A 22,414-nucleotide genomic window follows, 5' to 3' on the forward strand; every position below is an offset into this window, starting at 1 on the left:
ATTTCATAGATACCTTTATTCTGATGAGAGAACCATAAATGCATTTTGCAAGAGTACACGGATGACATATCTGGCATAGTACACAATAACAAAGCTAGACAAGGTATTACGGCCAAGTGAAGGGGAGAAGATATGCACATTATGACAAACCATTAATGAACTGCCTGCAGACTACTGATGAAGTTGTTAAATCATGCAGCAGTGAAATAAGCACAGTGTGATGAAATAAATACACTTCAAGTGTTCCTCGAGGCACAGACACCTTGAAGTAACATCAAAATTCAACGAGTCCAGAATAGAGGGAATAAAATAAAAACCAAAGTGTGCAGCAATGGCCCTTTTTTTTTTTGAGGTTTGCAGAACATAACAGGTGAACTGTTGTTACTCGTGAATTTTAAACAAAGTAATGACCAAACACAAAATTACTGTGCCACGTTGATGCACCTATTTGTTGTCATGGCAACAGCATTGCACTGTTTTTCTTAATTGCATATGTCACAACTTTCTGCCAGCATCTCGCATGTTTGTGCGTACAACCAAAACTAAGCTAAAGAAAATGGTGAGAGAAATCATGTAAAAAAAAAGGGGGAAAAAAGGCAATAATAGATTAATATATACAAAGCATCCGTCACATGAGACTGGGAAAAAAATGGCCTGCAAGTGGCACGTATATGTACATACAACGCTTTCGAAGAGAGTGCAAACTGAAACTACCTACCACGCATGTAAATTCAACTGCCCATTTTCTGACAGAAAAGTTCTTCAAAAGAGTTGAGAAAGTGCACCAGCTCAGTTCACTGCTCATTTACCCCATATCATGAAAACAGACATACAAAAATAATGCCTCATATACACACAGCAAAAGCAACACTTCAAGGCTATACAGTAAACTAGCAGGCTAAAATAAAACAAGCACTCACAAGCAAGAACATAATCAAGTGAGCAATATATGTGAAGAATCAAACACACTGTGGCCTACAGAAACTAATAATTAAAGCATGTTAGGTAGAATACAAGAATTGCTGCAGTACACTTTGTCGAGGCTTACCACGTGAACAAATGCAAACAGACAACAAATTGTGCAATGGCGAACCTCTTCTAAAAAGACTGGCAAACAGCACAACGTTCACTGTACAATATCAAACATTTCCATCTTGACAAGCACAGGTATTCAAGCCATGGCTGTTTTGGTGAGGACTGGCGAAACACAATGCAAGAGGAGCACATCACCGCGGCCATTCAAGTGCAGTTCAATGCATATTAGTAGCTGTGGACTCGTTCGAACCCCTCAGACCTGACAGTGGCATCTCAGTGCAGAGCCTGGGTGGTGGAGGAGATCTTTTTAAATAGCACTGCTTCATCAAATAACTCTTCTGGTTTCGATACGTCTATGGAAACCTTATTAGTGGGTACATCATACCGAGTAGCCACAACATGCTGCGGTATCGTTTTGTAAAGCACTGACTGTTGGCTGCAACCAGCTACCATGCACGCTCATTCCACCGAGCTGCGTGATCCTGCTGCGGTGTTATGAGAGAACAAAAAAAGCAATATACTAGCGATGACCACAATCTTTACAATCCAAAGACTACTAAAATATGCCGAATCCATATGGTTTAGTTGGATTACTATAGTAAATAATAAACACTGCACAGGTGTTTGTGAATGCATCTCGTAAACAGCAGGTCACAGTATTTGGTCATTCTTCATAGCAGTTTTAGATCGAAAAGTATTGTTGCGTTCAATGCTCTTCTCTTAAATGCACTTCTTGTGCGCTTGGTCATTCTTCATAGCAGTTTTAGATCGAAAAGTATTGTTGCGTTCAGTGCTCTTCTCTTAAATGCACTTCTTGTGCTGCTTGCTTTAATGCAATTGTAGGAAAGGTTATAAACAGCCTGCTAGAATGTATGCGTGAAAAATAGCCTCCTCTAGCCTTCAGCCAACGACCCCACACTATGATTCGGCTACTTTGAATAGTAGGCTTTGTTACAAGGAAGAGTTATCAAATGACTGTGGTAATCTAGTTTCAAGACAGCACCCACCACATTTAAGACACGAGCATTCAATGCTTGCTTGTTACGATCAATGTTGAGCTAGTTTTACTTATCTTCTATACACCCCTTTATAGAGACACTAAAGACTAATATGGAGAAAATGAAGGCCTTTCAGAATGCCATTTTAGAAACCTTGCACTACTTGTTTTGTGCCAAGAAAGGACTCACTTTCAAAAAAAAAAAAAATGTGACCGAACGTACCACATTCCTTTTGCACTATACAAATTGCATGACACGAGCAAGATGGCACAGCGCTGCACAGGTCATCACCACCTCCTACCGCCACTGGTGCATAAAACAGTGCCCAAGAGCCAGTACTACGGTTTTCTGCATAACATGCAAAAACACAGCCAGAAACCAAGCTAATGCATCACAGCGATGTGGCATTTCCTTCTGATAGCAATTAGTATTGGCTTTGCAAGCCAGAAAAACAATTGCAGCACTATGTGATATTGAAATTACTATGTCAAAGCGCAGGTGACACAATATGAGGCCAAGCGAGAACAAACTTTTTGAAAACTAATGTCTCTGTCAAGGAAAATGTCAGTGAGTTGTTTTTGCAGAGACCAAGGGAAGTAAATAAGTAGCATTTTGTACAGTCAAAGTGTAGAGGCCTTTTTTTTATTATCAGAAGTTGAATACTAGTGGCGCAATATAAAGAGGCATCATTACGTCATTGGGATAGTAGTAAAATGTTCCCGCAGGTTCTCAAATTGTGTCTAACACCTGCCTCAATTTTTTACTTGCTAAAGCTATTCTCGATATATTGAAGCCTTAGACGTCTTAAACACTTGAAGCCTATGATTTAAGCATGACTTCATATTTGCCTTTAGTGTCCCTTTTAATACGTTATCTTATTTCCAACCTTGGCAATGTCCTAACTGCCAGAAGCTGCGAGTACAAGAGTCAGAAACGCTGCATCTCCAGTTGGTACAGGTCTCGTGCGCTGGTGCCACGGTCTTGCAAAGAATGATTTTGCGAGCTGTGCAAGAGTTCTTGTCAAAGCGTTTTGTAAAGATGTACACGATGCCAAGGTGTAATAAGATGTTTTGACAAGATATACTGCGGTTATTATGCTCCATTTACCGTTGTGTTTCCACTGCCTAACACATCTAAATGCACACTATCACACTGCACCAGGTCACTGTGAGGCTGTGGTGCCATGCCAAAGCCCTCGGCCCTACTCCAACCATGAGCTTCACGTTACGCATAGCAACAGGCACCACTCAAAACCTTGCATTTCAGTTCCACAAAAGGCGGGATTTCCACAGTACAAGATATCAACAACGAAATGTCACTGGAGACAACACACACAGGTGGAGCACACCTGGACTGGCTGAAGCAGAAGCAAATTGTTATTCACACTTCTGACATTGTCCTGTGCTACGTTTTATGTTACACACACACACTACGTCATAAACCCTTGAGCCATGTAGCTGCACTCCTTGAGTATACACTCTCAATTGCCCGCACACTTCACTATGCTCCGGACTAACAAATATATCTTGTGGAAAGCTGCACTGATCTGCAAATGGATGCAGAAAGGGCTGTGTCTTGGAACAAAAATTTTGGGGAATACAAGTTCACCATGCACCAAAATCCACAGAAACAAAGGTAGACACCGGGGGAAAACATTATTCATGACTTAGTTAGAGATAAAAGGCTTTAGCGGCTAATTCCTGCCGGAGTTCTGCCAGAGTTTTTATATTTTTACTCTCAAATGTTCCTCTTGAAAGGGCTCAATGGCCACCTACGATAGGAGTGCGAGAATCCTTCAGTGATGTTGCTATGAAAAAGATCCCTCACAGCTAGTGCAGGCCATCTAACACAAAACAAGATTTGCATGCCACTGTCAAGGCAAAACAAATGCTGCTTATTCTAATTGTTCCAGTATACAGCCATTGAACCATTGCCTTGGGGAGTGCTGACATAGTGTAAAACAAAAGCCACGCATGGTGCCTACAATGACTGTGATGGTTTGAGCCACAGCCATCTGACAGATGGCAAAACCGATCAGAAGCTTTACTGAACAAGAGCGCACAACCGAAACGAAACTTGCGCACCTGTTATGCAATTAGATTGAGCCATTTAACTTGTGCAACTATATTTTTCTTTACTTATGTGAGCAGGCAAACACAGAAGCTATTAAGAAACATAACACATACTTCTAACAGCCTTGTATTACTTCAATACAACAAGTATGATATGTCCTATTACTGATAGTAGTTCACAGTATGTAGTATTATTATCACTATGGCCTGAAGTAAACGTCACAGATACTGCATAGACCTGTGCAATAGATGAATTTTTATATATGCACGAGAACATTTAAGAAAAAATGTATATGCATTAGCAAGAGAACACTGTCCCGAAGAAACTTTACTGTGAATGAGGTGGCAAAACTAGCTAGGATGCATCAAGTCGTTGCCACAGCAGGTCAATGGCATTCTGTGCCGGATGGTGTCAGTGACGTCACAACTTAAATTCCAAATTGGCGGCTTTTGTGGATACGATCAAGTTTCCATTCCCACATCTCCACAATGCAACAGCAACCAACTGGAACTGTCACACATAATTGCGAAAAAATTTATAGAAAAGGGATTCAGTGCAGCCCACCAATGACGTAGCACGTGATAAGAAACCAGTGACAATGATAGGCCAGAGCAGCGAAATCAGTTCTTGCAAGAACAATTATCAAAAAGATCAATGCTGAAACTCCTCTCATGAGATTATCATCATGGTTGAAAGCATTTCATGCAGTGGGGGTTTCCACTGTTGAATGCACTTTAAAGAATCTTGTAATTGCTACTACGATTCATGAAGACAGCAGACACAACTATAGCTGACGTCAACATAATGCAAAGCATTGTGCAAATCGGTTCAGCATGAAATGCAGACGCGTCTAGTTGGAGGGGTCAACATGTTCACAGTGTAATTGAAAAATGTGAAGTGCTTCATGGTAACATACACGTGGAAATTTCTTAAGGGTGTTCTATCTTTCTCCCGAAAATAAATGATACCGTTGATGATTTGAATGTGAATGTAAGACTACATGCAGATGATTGCACTTGTGTATTCTACAGTTCTTGCTCTGATCAATGTAATCTACAAGCACAAGTAGACAAGTTTATGCCATGGGGCAAGAACTTGCAGATGCCTGCAAGGCGTAGAAAATGTGCTGTTACATGTATTACGAACAAGAACCCTCCACATTCAACATATGAGGCTGACAGGCCCGTAGCCGGGGGGGGGGAGGGGGGGGGGGCTAGACACCCCCCCCCCCCCGAAATTTTGGTGAAGTAGGTGTTTTTACCAGAAATAAATACTGAAAATAGGTGTTTTTCTCACGCAGCCAAGGTTTTCAGCATGTGCCCCCCCACCCCCCCACCCCGGGAAAAAATTCTTGGCTACGGGCCTGGAGGCTGACAACAATTTAGTTGCCTACTACATTTGAGTACTTAGGTATCGACACTGTTTAAATGGCCGTTGTTTTTTTTTTTGTGTTGGGCACAAGATCACCACTCAGACAAAACAATGAAATTCCACTTTTGAAACAGTTGTTAGTGGAGTGTAGCTGGTGTAATTAAAAGATAGCGAGTGGCAATGTGGGCTGTTGTACTTGAAGATATGCGAACCTAACCAAGCACACGTTGCGATTCTGATTTCAATTTTATGCAATAAAAATTACTCTGACCTGCTTAAAGGAGTACTGACATGAATTTTAAAAATTTTAGGATTGTTGCTCTAAATAAAAATACTCATGTCGAGAAACCTAAAACGAGTATTGTGGTGCCTGGGAATGCATCGTACTATATATTTTAATTACCGCTACCTTAAAAAGACACTTTCGGTTTCGACATCGAAGAGGCGGCTTCTCAGTGACGTTTCATAGCAGCACGACGTCATGGGGATACAAAAACTCGTGGCGTACTAGTGGCAAATCCGTCATCTGCTCGTGGTGCACATAAACAACGATGAGTGAATTGTCGTCCAGTTACCCTGACAGTGGTATCTACAATTTAGGCTGTGTGCAGGACGCAGAACTCGCGAACTCGAGGGAACTGTCTTGCCTCGTCGGGATAATGTCCATTGCAGTGGGGCTGGCTTCCAGATGCTCAGCGACGAGAACTTTAAAGTGAAATTAAAATATTTTATACGTATTCTCAGACTCCGGTGTGTGGACAGCGTTGACACTGCATACCAAGGAAACAAAAAATGTCCCTTTTGCGATGTCTCAAAATTGTGTCAGTACTTCTTTAACAGGATGCAAGTGGATGTGATCATTGTGATGCATGCTTTTGCCAAGTGCCAATAAAACCAAGCACGAAAATTTTTGAACTTAGAAACATTATCTCATGGTGCCTTTTTCATTTGTAGTCTAAAATTAGTGAAATAAATTGGCAGTACTTTTTTGGCCACACAGAATTTTCTACACTCTGGAAATGAGTCCTCAGAACAGATAGCTACAAGCCTCTTGCCTTCGTTGCCCAACGGACAAGATAGTAAAAGGACGACCGCACTTACAACACTGGAGCATATTGACTAAATGGCTTTCAAAGTTAAGCTAAAAAAAATGTTACAGCTAACAGAATTCTGGGTATTGTGAATACGCATCATTATAAGTGGACTTGTGCCTTAATAACCTGGCCTCTACTAGCAATGAACCCAGAGAAAAAAATTCTTGTTGGAAAGAATGTGCAGTTCTTGAACAAGCCTATACAGAGTGTGCTTGAGCACTTACACAAAGCACTACCCCTCCTGAAGCAAATAAATCTTGTCGATAAGAGTGTTGTAGTGTCAGAAATTTAAAGTTGAGAACACTGTACCAACAGAATTGAGACAAGTGCTTTTCCAAGAACTTGCAGAGAGAGAACATGAATCTGTGCATACAACGAAAGAAATTTGTCGAACAATGTAACATTACACTTGCACATGAATCACAGTGAATTTGTATATTGGGCATTTTTTAAAAACTATGCAGAATTAAAAATTGCCTCTCTCAAATAGCTCATTTCTAATTCTTGGACTAGATTACTTGAAGAGGTTAACATTGCATGCACAATAGATTCAAATGCGTGTTTGACTAGTTAATACTAAAAAGTATTGAAATAATTATTATACAGCACATAATTTAAGTCAGAAATTGTAGCTTGCAAGTTGGCAAAGTGTATCCACTTTAAACACACAGGTATGGAACTGGCTTTAAGTTATGTGCTGTCACACTTGTGGTGAAAACCACAATGTTTTTGACTTGCTTGCTTTTTCAGCAAAATGCTGCCTCATGCATAAAACCACCGAAGTAAACTCTATCACCACTGTATTTCGTTGCAAACTTGATGAATTGATATCTTGGAACTGGTGTTATACTGAGAACTCACTGGGTCCACCTTGCAATTTACTGAATTCACCTTGCAAATTAATAAATTAGCTACACTTTGTACATTTCACAGCTTGCAATTATTTGAATGCTTAATTGTTGAAATGTTGTTCATTAGTTTATTGTGCTTGTCGATATTCATGCAACTAATGTCAACCTCTTGGAGTAATCTAGGTCAAGCTTTACTACTACACTATCTGTTGAAAGTCCTGTTTAGTCTTTTAAAAAGAAACAAACAAACAAAAAAAGACAAGATCAACGTTTAAATGAATTAGCCAATTAAGTTATTTTATATCCCTGAGGCAATAGTTTCAAATGCAGAGGCACAGACTATAAAAGATGTGCGGCTATGTGGACAGAGATTGTCCAGAATTTTTAGGGTGTCACTATATTTGGTACAGCATGCATTTCAAACCTTGCTACAAATCTGAGGGTGTTTGGCAACATACTGATGCATGAATATAACATGAGGTTTCAAGCGTAATCAGCTTCTTTAAAAAAAAGACAGGGGGACTGTGTTATGAATGCAGTTTTTTAAGGCCTCCTTCAAGTGTCACTTGATTTTGCCCACAGAAAATTTCTTTCCATGGGGAGATCGTCTGTGCAAACAAGTTCAAATAGTAAATTTGCGCATTTTAAAAAACCATTTCTGAGGACAATCATTTTATTTTAAAATATTGATGTACTCGCAGCTGGTAGTTTCCCTGGAGGCTGGCACTGGTTGCAGTCTTGACTTGCAAAATTTTTAGTAGTGCTTATGCATAATTTCCTTAAAAAAAAAATGTGGCAGATAACTTGAGATTCACAACACAAAAGTAACAGTGTGTCTTTGAGGTAATGAAGGGTAACTGACGGTGATGGTATGGAGTTTAAATGGTGCAGACAGTCGAGTTTCAGAAACGGAGTGCCGATTCAGTTCGCTTCAAGCCCAGCTCTGAGTTTAGTTTTTAGCCTCCTTGAAGAATGGTAGTATACAATGTTGGAGAAAAAAAAATGCTGAGCTTTATGCTTTTCTTTATTCTGAAGATGCTGGAAATCTAACTGCAATGCCACATCTCACATAAACTAATTATATCAACTTTCATTTTTTAGGTACGCAATCATGTTTGTGTCTTCGTAGTAGCAACTATGGTCAGTAACAGGTGAACATAAGTGGCAAGTGCCCTAGAAAAGTAACATGTCTATACAACTCGATGATGTAAGAATAATTTACGTGCCAAAATCATAATATGATTATGAGGCACACATAATTTTTACCACCTGGGGTTCTTTAATGTGCACCCTCAGTCTAAGTACACAGGTGTCCTTAGATTTTACCTGCAGCAAAATGTGGCCATCGTGGCTGGGAACCAAACTCGCGCCCTCAAGCTTAGCAGCACGACACGTTACCTGCTAAGCTACCACAGTGGGTTAAGCCAATGAAACATAGCACTTGGTTACTATCCTCCACTTTCTTTGCCAAGTATGAATGCGCTCACTGTTACCTTGCTGCTAATGCTTTAGAGAGAACCCAGGCATTCTGTGTGGCAGTCAAGTATTCTACCACAGAGTCACACCAGTGCTTGAAACCGCTTCGGTAAAAGACCCCATGCAGTCATCATGTCAGGTAAGGAGTCATGTTAACAAATGTAATATTGCGTGGCAGAAGAGTAGAATTGCATTACTCGTTGCATAAGCTGAGTTGAGCTGTAACTGATCATCATCAGCCACAGTATCTACGAAGATACTGGCCTTGAAAATGTGGCATGCGGCACAAAAACATGTGACCTCTCAAGCTCCGATGATGACGATGGCTTTCGCCTTCGAGTCGTCTAGACGAATGCATAAGAGCTTCACGAGTGTTCTTGATAGGGTTTTTGTCAAATTGAATTGTTAGAAAAAAAGTGAAGTGTTCCACTACCATGCTGTCATGAGATGGGCTTCGCTGCCAATGCAGATACTCTTTGCCTTTGTCCTGGCAAGTGTTTAAAGCGGCATTCCTTCCCTGCGTTCTCCTATGTGCCGTAGTCACAGGAGCGTGTCATTGTTAGCGTGATGAGCCCCACCTACTTGCGCTTTCTTCTCTTCGCAATTTGCTTTGCAGTGTATTTCCAGTGGCAGCATTGTGTTTTGAATCGTCAGATGATTAACGGGAGACCCTGCTGGGATTTCAGGCTGGGAATTCGCTTGCTGAAGTTCAACATAATTTAAATTTTGTTAAAGTAGGCTTAGAATATCCACTCTTGTTTTACTGCATATAGTTTTCATTCCAGATTATTGTGGTAGCTGATTTGCTTCGTAACTCTCACAGTTTAGAAGAGAATCTTGCTCCGAATAAGGGAAATGAAATGTCTGTTATTTTAAGAACTGCATATTGTACTTGAAAAATAATTGGATAGTTGAAATTGGGACATAAACATGCATGAGCTGTGTAAGTTTAAAAAAAAATCCACCCAGAAATAAAAAAAATTGCTTCTAAAGCACGGTGCTCACCGTTACTGGAGATGATAGTTGGTGATGCTGCAAGCAGTGTATGCTGCAAGGGGGCATCTGTGATCTTGTTGCTCAAAGAGGGGCTCCTTCAAGAGTAAGTGTTTCCGATGTGCTGTTTGGCATTTCAACTATTCTGACATCACGAAACTGCATCATACTTGGCAGGCACGGTCACCACCACATCATCTGCACACAATGCTTGTTTGTTTGCAATGCCCAGAACTGGTGTAGAAGCCCTTGAAAAGTCACCCCATCCAAGTATTGTCACCCCATCCAAATTTTACAAAACAGGACTCCATTATGAAGTGCCATGCCCCGTTACGCCAAAGGAACAGTCATCACAAGGAAGTTCACAGCTGCCCATGCAAGGTGTATTAGTGCCACTTTTAAACACATTTATTGCAATTTTTATTTTTCAATTTTGCAAAAGGGCGGTGCCCATGGTAGATTAATGCAAACACAGTATGTTAGCCAAACAACGTGAATACCACGTCAGCTCTCAACGTTTTCCTCACCAGTGTTTTCTCATGTGAAATCTTTACGACTGATGACGATTCGACCGGGTGGTCATTGCAGTAGTCACTGTTATGTATGTTTTGCTGATGACATGGCGATACCAGTAGCTTTTCACCAGTTGACCCAACTGGTAGCCTCAGGCTGAACGCTACCAATGCAAGGACATAATTTAAGGTTGAAAGAGTAGTGCTCAACTTCTTGCAGGTAAATTCAACCGATTCCTTTCAGACAGACTTGTTCATTTTCCACAAACTGGGACAACTGGCCTACATTTGGCGATTACGAAAACACTATAAGCAAAAAAAAAAGAAAGGATGATCTGCTGAAAGCAGTACGTTGCAATACTGAAGAGCTCAGCTGTACGATCTTTACAGTAAGAATGTACATTACCATGAAAATAGCCGACCGCATATAACACAAGTGAAATTCACCCATGACTCAAGATGCAGTACCAATAACACTCATTTAGCTGAAAATGCTACAGAAGGGATGAGTGGCTTCACATACATAAAAAGCGTAATACAATTAAACAAATGAGACAGTAGTACTATTATACAATCCCCGCTGCGTCAGAGCTCTTAAACTTGCTCTGCACAATGGTTGATGAATCTCCAATCAACAGTTAATTACTACGTACAAAACTTATTGCCAACACAGTGGCTCTTGCTACCGCACTATAATTGAAACGGTATATATGAATACGGTAACAGCGCACTACAAAGATAAAACCCTGCTAGAGCCTACGCATCGAGAATACATTAATTATTTACGTCGTTGTAGAAAACGCGCCTACAGGACCATGAAAATTGTTAACGCTCAAAATATACATAAGACATGAGTGGCTTAACAGCATAAAAGAAACAACAGTAACACGTATCCTACAGTGCCTCTCTCAGGGTGCACACATCCCACAGATTGACAGTCCTTTTGTCATAAATAGCTAACTGGCAGTGTAGTGGAACACAACAGGCAACTCAGACACCTGCTCCACAAGCACCAGGGGAAGGCGTGCCGGCTATAGTCGTGCCGCTGCTGATGCATTGCGCCGGCAGAGAGAGCGCAGGTTCACCTTTTTTCCTTTTCATCGGTCACGTAGACGGACCTGTGATGAAAAAGAAAACAAAGGAGATTGGGCATCATGCTGCGTATGCTAGTATACAGTATAACCTCATTTACAACGGACCTTTATAGTGAAGAGGATTAGGGTCTGTTGCAAAGGGAGTACATAAAATCCAAGTACTGTTACAACACACTTTTATGTAAACGCTGAATGGGTCTGTTATAACCGGAGAGAACTACTAATCACAAACGCGGTCAAAGAACAGATTTATTGTTAATGAGGGACGTGGCTTTCTTACCGCGGAAAATTAAAAAAAAAAACGATTTTCTCAAAGTCACATTTTCAGCTTATGTGGCCCTTTTCCTATTTGATTCCAAAATATCTTCAGTGAAAACTACATAGAAGTGCTGTACAAAATCTGAAGCGCCTGCCGAGGTGGTGAAAATGAATAAAATTTTGCAATAACAGGGTGGACTTCAGCCACGTGCTCTGGGCGTGCCTGGAGGCTCCCATGAGGGCCAAATTCCCAGACAGGCGTGGGTGGAAGGCCGCGCTCCTCAGCTCCGACTCACAATTACAAGCACGTTTAGTGCGGCAGGCCAAAGACACTGCCAGGGCCCATGGGATCATGGCCGACGTCTAGGTTGGGTCCCCCCTCCTGAAAGAGGGAGGGGGATCTTTCTGCTAATTAAATAAAGTTCGTTCATCATCATCCGCAAGGGCGCAACTGGGCGTCGCTATTCTGGGCTCGTCGGAAAGAGCATTTCTCTGTATTCAAACTCCCCAGTTCAGCTAGCTCCTCCATTCAGAAACAAGCGCACAAAAAGCAGTGTGTGTCCTGTCTCTTCCCTGTCTGTGTCTTCAAAGCACACCAACATCGTCGAAAAGCAAACGTTTGCTGTTTGTTTCAAGGCCTCCGATTAGCTGCTTCTGCCATGTTGCTTCAGCACATCTTGCCGTTGGACCGATAGCGTTGTCTGCTGCTTGTATGTCGCGAGGTCACGACTGTAGAAAATCGCGCTACTTAGTGACGCGTTCTGTGTTTACGGGTCGACGATCATTTAGAATATAATTACACTTTACTTTGGCAGCTTCAAGCGGAAGCTCAATCGTCAGATTACGATATCGAGCAGCACTCGTCACGAACATCGAAGACGCACGTCTCGGACCGACTGTAATAGAGAGTTTGAGAATTGGGGCCCCAAGGAGCTTGGGGACCTAAGAAGCTTGCGAGCTGCCAGGGTGCATGCGCAGAACCCAAGCCACTCTTGGGCTCTTGCGCTCGTGTTGGCCCAAGACCCAAAAATCGAAAACTAGCGTGGGTCCCCAAGGCGTCTTGGGTCGCTGCGAGACTATGCAGACGCTGCGCGGGCCACTACACTGTATGGCCCGCATCTCGCATGATTTTAATTTCACCATGTGTGGCACCAAGTGCATTTGACCCAACGCAGCTTGCGTTTGACCCAGTGCTCAAACTCTGCTGCTCTTCTGAACGCAAGAGCAGCCTACCCAACACAGCTTGGGGACCCAGCGTCTTGGGTCCCCATTCTTAGACTCTCTAATAGCATTGACTCATCGGACCTGCGGTTAGAGGTTCTGCTCATCAGCACTTCGGACCTTGTGACGAAGACCATCCGGGGACAACACTTTGTACTGGTGATCAAGCATGATGTACTTTGAAACATCGGGCACCATGGCCACGCACTTCGCAGCTGAGCTTTCTGCTCGAAGTCGTGGCTAGGCCTAATTACGCTCACGACGCCCACGTATGAGACGAATCCGAACTTTGCGGGCAAGAACATCACGCTAGGGGACATGCGAAAGCGAAGAAGCCGCAACGTGCTCTGTTGCAACCAACGACTCGCATCGCTTGCTGGCTCCTCAGAACAGTGGATGGGCAATTAACACTTCGGCAGCGTACCCCCCGCCAAGCTCACCGTGCAGCAACTGCACGGAACAGCGGTGGCAGTAGCTAGCAATTTCGTGCGTCAGCGCCCCAAAATGCAAGACCAAGCATGCTGCGCCCTGATTTTTGTCGCTGCAGCTAGGCATAACTGATCATTGACAGACCGGAGATCGGCGACCTTTGTTCTTAAGTCGGTACGTCGATATCCAGCACGCTGTTCCCGTCCCGAAAGTATGCCAAGCGATGCTTGAAGTCGTAAGTTATTGAATTTGGAATGTCCGTAATAGAAAAGTCTGCTGTAAAGGGGTCCTGACCATCCTGCTGGCCTCACATTTTGGTCAATTATATCCCAATGTCTGTTGTACCAGAATCTGTTGTAAACGAAGCTCAATCAATAGAACAGATAGGGAGGTTGGCATAACACCGCAAATTGGTCTGTAGTATCCGAATGTCTGTTATAAGCAGATCTGTTGTAACGAGGGTATACTGTACATCGAGAGTATAACCCAGTTATATCAGTGCTCAAGTGCCATGAAGATTCCACTGTTACAACAGGGTAATTCTTATAAGTGGCCAGTGCCCCTCCTCCTTTCGACTGTAGATTGTTTTAGCATGTTTCGCTTGAAAAGTGAACCTTGTTTCATATGTCATGCCAGATGCACCCAGCCTTGCCTGGCGTAAAAAGCTTCACTTAAAACTAGAGCTGTGCGAATAGCAAAATTTTGGGTGCGAAGCGAATTCGAATAATAAAGATTGAGTGCGAATCGAATCGAATAATTTCGAATAATTTTCGAATATTTCTTAAACATTTTTCGAATAATTCGAAGTGAAATTACAGAAAAAGTTGCAGAGAATCCCTAAGTATGTTCTTGTGAGATCGCAACATGAAAGTGTTTCTTTTCGCTAGGTTGATGAAACGCTGGTGGGGTCATATTTCATAGTTGCCTTTCTTATCAAGAGTGAGGCAATGTAGAGGCCGAATTGCATTTATGTACATGATTTGGTGCAACCAAAGTGTTGCCGACAACACTTTACACGTGATAGGCAAAGATGCCATTTCCTCAGCCTCTCCTCCTCTTTCAACTTCTGTGGAAGCCCAATTGATGTGGCAGAGAAGGTTGTGCTCCCTTCAAGTCCGGAGTTCCAAATCTGCCTCGTAGGTGTCGATATATAAGAACATCTGAAATTTTGGATGCTAAGAAGCTTCGGTGTCAGATTTTTCGGACTTCCTGCCCAAATTTCAGGTCCAAAACAGCATTAATTGAGCCCCCAACTCTACCACATCTTTCATCTCCATATTGGAACCAGCGTTTTCTTGAGTTAATACATTTGCGACCGTAGCGGAGCTTGAAAGGCAGCTTTGCCGCAATGCGGGGGTGTGATGAGGTGAAGCATATTGAAAATCTAGGGACCACTTCCAATCGGACGTTGACTGTCTCTTGCCTAAGTTCGACCGTAACGGAGCTTGAAAGGCAGCTTTGCCGCAATACGAGAGTGTAATGAGGTGAAGCATATTGAAAATCTGAAGGGGTCACTTTCAACCGGACGTTGACTGCATTTGTATTTGGGAAGTTCGAATAGTTCGAATAGTAAAATTTCAGTGCGAATCGAATCGAATAGCAAACACTATTCGAAAAATATTCGAAATTTCGAATATTCGCACACCCCTACTTAAAACCAATCACTGCAGTTCATTGGACCTGTGTTTCTTTAGCCTTAGCACACCTCACACATTTGCTGTAAAGAGGGCTTGGTCGAATGGCATCAAACCGTAAATGTGGTCAATAGCAGTTGGGTTCGACAAAATAGGTTTTTAAATATATGTCACTGTAGTTAGTTCTTTCGGACTACCCTATTATTAAAGTATTTTTATAGCCCACACTGTCTAGAAAAAGATCTATCAGTGGTCACATGTGAAATAAACGGTCACACAAAGGGTCGCCGAAGTAAAATTGCTGATTTTATGGCCTCATTATATAGTAGAACCCTGCTGTTACATTCCTCACTGCTGCGGTTTCCCGGCTGTTATGTCATTTTCCGCAGGTCCTGGCTAATGTATTGAGACCACCGCTGTTCGTTGCAACTGCGGGACTATTCCCCTATGATACGTCGCGAAGTGCGCTCCAAGTCAGCCGAGCCGCTGAATGACCAAGGAAGAGAGCAGCCATGTTGACTTTTCACGCAGCTTGGCCTGGTCTAACAATTAGATTAGCCGCATGAGTGGCGCAAGCAATGCGCATAACGTACTTTCCGTTGCTGTGAACAAAAGCATAAGCCTTTGAGATTTGTATTGCAAACATGGCGTCTGCGACATAATTGGTTTTAAACACTTGTTTTCTGCACTCGCGAAAGTAAGGCCTTTGAGATTGGCATTTATTTCCGCTGTTGCGTTGGCCTGAACTCATCATGATCGTTTTTTTTGTCAGAGGAGCTCATGCGGTTTGCGATCCGGCTTCTTTCGTGCCTGCACGTGTTGGTGCCAAAAAAATGTATACGTTGATTACATTGAGTACTTCGTTGATCACGAAGTTAGGAGTTGGTGAAGCAGGGGTCATTTTCTTCGACGATTGCTTTCGGAGGTACTTTCACTTTCGCAAGGCCTTCGACCATCTACCAGGCCTGTAGCCAGGAAGGGGCCCAAGACCCCCCCACCCCTGAAATTTTGGCGGAGTCGAGTGTTTTACCGTAAATAATTAATGAAAATAGGTGTTTTTCTCGAACAGAAAGGGTCGTCAGCAAGTCACGGGTGCCCGCATGGGTAGCCACACAGGGTGCCCCCCTCGAAAAAAAATTTCTGGCTACGGGCCTGCAGTCTACTAAGAGCCACGGTGGTCTGACACTATGCCAACAGGGCTACATTATCGCTCGGGGATGCCAACACATCCGGTGACAATCTTGCAAAGGTATTGCCAAAAGTGATCGCTTGCCCGGTGTCGGCCATGGTGGCACTAGACTTATAAAAGGGTATAATTTGCAGGTGCTCAAAAATATATTTTCATGCTGTTTGGGTGTGAGTAAATGCACCAGGCAACTTTGCATGGTTTATCCAAGCGTAAGCATTGAAATAAAGTTCCGTACCACTAAATATTTTTTCGTTTTTCCTGTTTTTCGGCTGTTGCGCTTCCCGGCTCTTACGTTTGTTTCCTACAGTCCCTTCAAAAACATATCAGCGGGGTTCTACTGTAAATGTGTGTGTTAGGGTAAGTTACAGAATTGTGATATCGTTTCCGTTATAGACTTAAAAGGTTGTAAAGATGACATTTGAGGATCTTCTTTTTCGATTTTCAAGTAGGAAAACAAAAATTAGAGCATGCATTGAAAATCCAGTTCCTACAGACCCTAGATTTTGAGTAGCACTGACAATTGGGCGAGTTGGTACAGATGCATGGCTTCAGAACGGCGCAACAAGGAAGACGAAAATACGAAGGATCACACGAACACAAGCGCCGTTCGGCGCTTGTGTTCGTGTGATCCTTCGTTTTTTCGTCTTCCTTGTTGCGCCGTTCTGAAGCCATGCCTAGATTTTGAGTGTTATCTGCCCATGCAAGCCACGCCAGCTATGTGAATGATCTCAAAGCCTTACCTTTAGCAGCAGATTCACTCCTGTTTATGCGGCACTTCATGACCACAGTCTTAAAGGAGACATCTGTTCCCTCGTGCTTGGAAGAGAAGTGGTTCACTAGGGAAGGTTTGTTCAGACAGCTGTACGAACACTGGCTGCAGAACAACTCAGACACCACTGTGCGCTGTGGCGACTCAACCTTGGAAGTCCCTGCAGAATCTGCAAGGCCACACAACACACAATGACACATGTTGCAATTACGTACATCTTGCACACTTTGATGCACTTAATTGTAGAGTGAGAACAAAACGTTATGTCATTCAAGTCTTTCATACAGGGTCCATTATACGAGTAATCTGCATTTTCTAGGATAGATAGACTTATTGATCGGACCTGTACAAATGGTTAAAATTCTTCAAAAAACTCCCCTTCATCAATACACTTGCGGAGACGTGTCTGCCACGCCCGGAAGGCACTGTGAAAGTCCTCGACGGGAATGTCTCTCAGGAACATTGTAACATGCTTTCGGATGTTTTCCACGGTCTCCCAAAGCTTTCCTTTCAGCTCTCTTCAATCAGGGAAACAAAAAAAAGTCGCAAAGAGCCAAGTCGGGACTGTAAGGGGGATGGGGGACCACTGAGATGTTGCTCCGGGCCAGAAAGTTGGCAACGATGAAGGACATAGGCTTGGGGCATTGTCATGGGTGGAACTTGACCATGTCTTTGATTTCAGCCCTCACGCGCGCCATCAAGCGTTTCAATCTCTTGAGCACCTCCAGGTAAAAGGCTGAGTTGACAGTTTCTCCCTGTGGTAAAAACTCAAAATGGACAATTCCTCAAGCGTCAAAGAAGGGCAGGATTTGAACGAAATGTCAGCCAACGTTGCCATTTGAAAAGAAGGCATTTCCTATATCTCGTATATCTGTCATTCCTGAAGGGGATTTCACATCAGGATCCAAGAAACACATCGACGCCAAGATCCCCAATGACTAAAATCTGGACACCGATTCTGAAGTACAGAGTGTTTGTTTCGCGTTTGCGTTTCAACAGAGGTTGACCGCATAGGGTGCCTCCCGAAAAAAACTGCTTAAGATCAGTCATGTATGTGTACCTTACCTGAACAAAGCATTATTAATTCTGATAGGCAAGAAAATAACGCGAGCACCATTTAGCAATGTCACAAACAGTCATAAAGTAAAAAAAAAATATGGGACGAAGACTGTTATGTGTGGGCCGCGAGCCGCGTGTTTGAGACCCCTGGCCTACATATTGGTACAGTTTCTTCACTATGTTCAGGAACCATTTCAGTACCTGTTGAAAACTGACTACACAAAGGAGCAAGTTACAAAACTAGTGAACACATCAATGGCTTCATGCAAAGCTTGGCCCCATCAGATACCTATGTGGTCTTCCAAGATGTACTTGTATGTACAGTAAGACACACAAGTTTGTGGACAACGTCTCCTGTGAAAATGTTGAAATATTGTCAACTGCAGAATCATCACAGACTGCAGAATGCGGAATTGAGTGATGCATGACAATTCGCAAGCAAAGAAATGTACTGCACCAATAAATAAAGCTTACTCTAATTGGACATCCTATGCATCTATATTTGAACAAGGTAGCATTGAAACACATTGAACATTTCATCAGTAGTAGCTTGCAGCACTACCTTGCCTTGTATGAAAGCTCTAGCAAAACTACTCCAAAGGGTATATGAACTTGGCTGTAGGCGATATACACCTCTAACACTCTTAAATCTAAAAATTCATTACAACAAAACCTTTTTCCCCCTCTGAGCATTTCAGCAATGCACAGCACATTCTGGTGGAACAACGATGAGTGCCAACATAGCAGTGGGCCCGAAATACAGTCTTCTAAGTACAGTGGAACCCCAATTACACGGCTTTGAGGGGACCACGCAAAACCATCGTATAATCCAGGCATCACATAATTTAAAAAACTAAAGATATTGGCAAAAACCACAAACGTGCAACGCAAAGTAGCGAAAACAGCGTTCGTTTGCAGCCGGAATGAAGCAGCACAGTCTGCATAGTCATTGTCATCAGTACGTCAGGAAAGCCGCTTTATGTCATTTGGATTTCCACCTGCATTGGTTGCGGGCTTTCAGAAAAGCGTCATTGCTATCCACTATTGCATTGCTGGCGACCAAGGCTTCAGAGGCTGCGGCAAACTAGTTTCACACATGAACTGCACGGCCGCTATTGATGGTCGCGTTGATAGCGACCGTGGTTTTGTCCGCAGCAGCTGCGACAAACAATAGTTTTTTTTCTCCGCATGCCTTTAGAACTGTGTCAGTCCCCATCCATGATTGTGCATTAGTGAGATAGGTCTCCTTTTCCTCTTGATTCGGAGCGTGTAGGCTGTCTGAACGCGAAGGCTCTAATTGCGTCGCTAGCGGTCACAGTTTCGTCTGCAATAGATGCGGTGCAGTGGTCAGTAGTTCCGTTTTGATTCTGCGTGCTTTCAGTACAGCGTGGACACTGCCTGTGATTGCGTAGCTAGTGACTAGTTTCTTCTGTAGTGGGTGCAGCCCTATGTACAAGTTTCGTTTTGACTCAGTGCAATTTCACAAAACTCAGACATGGCGGAAGCTGTTGAAGACAAGAAGTGTTTCTGCTGCGGTCCGCATGCTGGCGTAAAACTCACCTGCTACATCACGATGGACGACCAATCTGTTGCCGGCTATATTGCCGGCGAAAAAAGTGTCATCACATGGTGGTAGTACGTGACAAGGGCGGGATGCAGAGCAGGTTTCGTATGAATTAAGACAAGGGGGTCTTGCACCGCGATTGCATTGCGAAGGATGCCAAGGGATGACAAGAATTGTGACTTTTACACTGTTCATATGCAAAGTAAGAATAAGATTTGCATATTCATTCAGAAAGTAAAAGTGATTCGAAGTAGTAAACATTTTCTTGATACTACCCATTAATTGGCATTCCGTTAATTCGGACATTTTTTTCCAGTCCCTGAAATCCAAATAAATGAGGTTTTACTACAGGCTTTGTAGTCTGTTTGAATTTTTTTCTCTCTTGACTGTCCCATTACTCTTCTTCTGCCTGTGCACAAATGACATACCGACTCCAGAGGACGGGTTAGGTGACTTGTGTCACCTTCTGCCTCGGCACCGCAACAATCATGTGCTTATACATCGTTATATTCCAATGACCATGTAACTGATGACTGACCATTCCATGCTGCTGCCAGCAACCACAACTCACCAGCAGCACTGTCTTCAATCCTGGTCAGGACCACCATTGGAATAGGACGTGACATCTTGTTCTCGAGCGAGTTCTCAGAGACCCAGATGTCCCATCGACTAGAGTCGTCTGCGGAACACTTGGGAGTCCAGTTGCCTGCCTCCAGCTTGTACAGCGGTGTGCAGTAAACGGTTAGACTGCCTGGGGTAGCTTCCACAGACGGGGTGCTGCTATTGCTGCTGGCGTCGCTGTTAGCTGCCGCAGTCCTCCAGGAGCCTTTTGGCCGGCCCCACAGGCTGCGCCGAAGTTTCTGGCCATTGGCTTGACTTTTTCTCGGGACGTAATCCTCGTCCCTTTCTGGCAGGAGGAACCAGCAATGACTGATTACTCTAGTGCAACTTCAATGTTTGACGGCACCAGCAGTTCTTTTTGCCCACACCTCCTCCAATCCTCATTAGTGCATGCACAGGGGCACTCACAAAGTTTGCTATGGAGACTAGCTGGCTAATTGGCTGACCAAAGCAATGGCCTACACCATCGGGAGAAGTCACAAACATAGCAAGGAAGTTAGCACCATGGATGCATGCTGTGTTAACCATGCCGACACACAAATCACATCTGCATGGCAATGGGGCAGGCTGACAAGATCTTTTGGTGAACCCCTTTTTCACTTATTGGACACCACTGCGCCAAACCTCTGTGAGCGACATGTACACTATCACCAAGGAAAAAATGTTGGGAGACTCCGTTGTGAAATGACAGAAAGGTTTTATACGCAACTTCTCTTGCTGGATGAAGTGCTCGCAACTCACTTTAGCCCAGCGACAATGCGTATTTGATTAACCTAGAAGGATGTTTTTGACACTAAGCTGCTGCTGCTCATGCCGTTCAAAAAACTGGCCTGCTTGACCTGCTGACTGCGACACTTTCTTTCTCTTGTGTTGGCCAACAGCACCCCTCAAGCAGTGCAAAGTTTGACGGACCTTGAGTTTCAAATTACGGCTATTAAATATACACAAGGCCAAGAAGAGGCATGAACAAATACTTTGCAACTTGAATGCATTAACACCAAAATTCTAGCAACTGCTTTGCAGCAAACTGAGAAAACATGTTTCTTTGCTCGCCTAGTGCTCCTACTTCATTTATGCCCACTTATTTATACATTTACTTGCACATAACATGGCTCAAGTGGTCTGCAACAGCTGCAGAATAACAGTACATGAAAAAAAAAGTAAGCATAGTCAACGACATAGGGATCTGTGCAGTGCAATGTTTTTATGCATGAGTTAAAAGCCCAGAGTCACTTGCGAATCATATCAACACACTATACATACTAATTGCCAAAAGCGACAAGTGCAACTTAGAGTACTCACAGCACTGCCAGCCACAGCTGCTACCAAGAAAATTTGGTTAATTAATTTTGCAACCTATCCAGTTAAAAACTGATGTGCGACCTCATATAACTCGGATGGCTGTTGTCTGATTTAGACAGTTCTGAAAACTGAAGTGTAGCTTGTATCGCCTTTTTTTTCTTTTTGACGCAGAAGTATAACCCTAGCCCAATATTAAAGACACGAGAGACGCAAGGGTAATCCACAGAATAAAAAGAGGCAACAGAAACACCTTTAAAGGGGCCCTGCAGCATGGTCAGTAAACACTGCCGATCGGTAGTCGAGGCTCCTGAGAGCACGCGAGCCAAACATTATAGCGCAGCACGTGGCCTGGGATTTACAATAAATTCTCAGTCAGCTAAAAATCGTTTCCTCTTCTCTCAACAAATGATGCTATTTACTCAAGATCACTGCTTCGTTGACTAGTTGCACGCCATTGGCTGATTTGAACATGGCATGCTCGGTAGTTACTGCGGCCACCGCGGCCACCGCGGGAGGCTGCCACTTGCCCGGGCGCGTGCACGATTGCACTGAAAGTACACCGCACGTTCGAAGAAAAAAAAAGAGAAAAAGTGCTCAAGGTCATGAGCCCACATGACATATCTTCTTCTCCCTTGCCATCCCTCCCTCCTTAGCTTCCAGAACATTAGTCGGGACGAGAGAAGAGCAAAAGCAATTATAGCGTGCGACAAATCTTTGCAACTCCGCTCGTACCGGACGGATCCTAAAAATTTTTGCGGTGGTCGATTCGGGAGGCAATAAGCTCCTTTAGAGAAACCATTTGATGGCTACTTGGAAAAGTGTTGCACGGCCTTTTTAATATTGAGCTATGCACCAACTAGCCCAACATTAT

General features: G+C 43.3%; 1 protein-coding gene across 2 annotated transcripts in view; it reads right to left on the minus strand.

Moving 5' to 3' along the window:
- The window catches only part of LOC119393309 (uncharacterized), a 32,032-nt gene continuing 9,618 nt past the window's right edge, over positions 1-22,414 (minus strand). For both annotated transcript variants that reach the window (XM_037660253.2, XM_037660254.2), the window contains exons 7-9: positions 20,192-20,527; positions 16,969-17,166; positions 1-11,521 (exon numbers count right to left, since the gene is read on the minus strand). In XM_037660253.2, the coding sequence (XP_037516181.1) occupies positions 11,508-11,521; positions 16,969-17,166; positions 20,192-20,527 (548 nt within the window). In that variant the 3' untranslated portion in view covers positions 1-11,507. The remainder of the gene's footprint in view (positions 11,522-16,968; positions 17,167-20,191; positions 20,528-22,414) is intronic.

Source organism: Rhipicephalus sanguineus, chromosome 5, assembly GCF_013339695.2.
Source record: "Rhipicephalus sanguineus isolate Rsan-2018 chromosome 5, BIME_Rsan_1.4, whole genome shotgun sequence".
Lineage (NCBI taxonomy): Eukaryota > Metazoa > Arthropoda > Arachnida > Ixodida > Ixodidae > Rhipicephalus > Rhipicephalus sanguineus.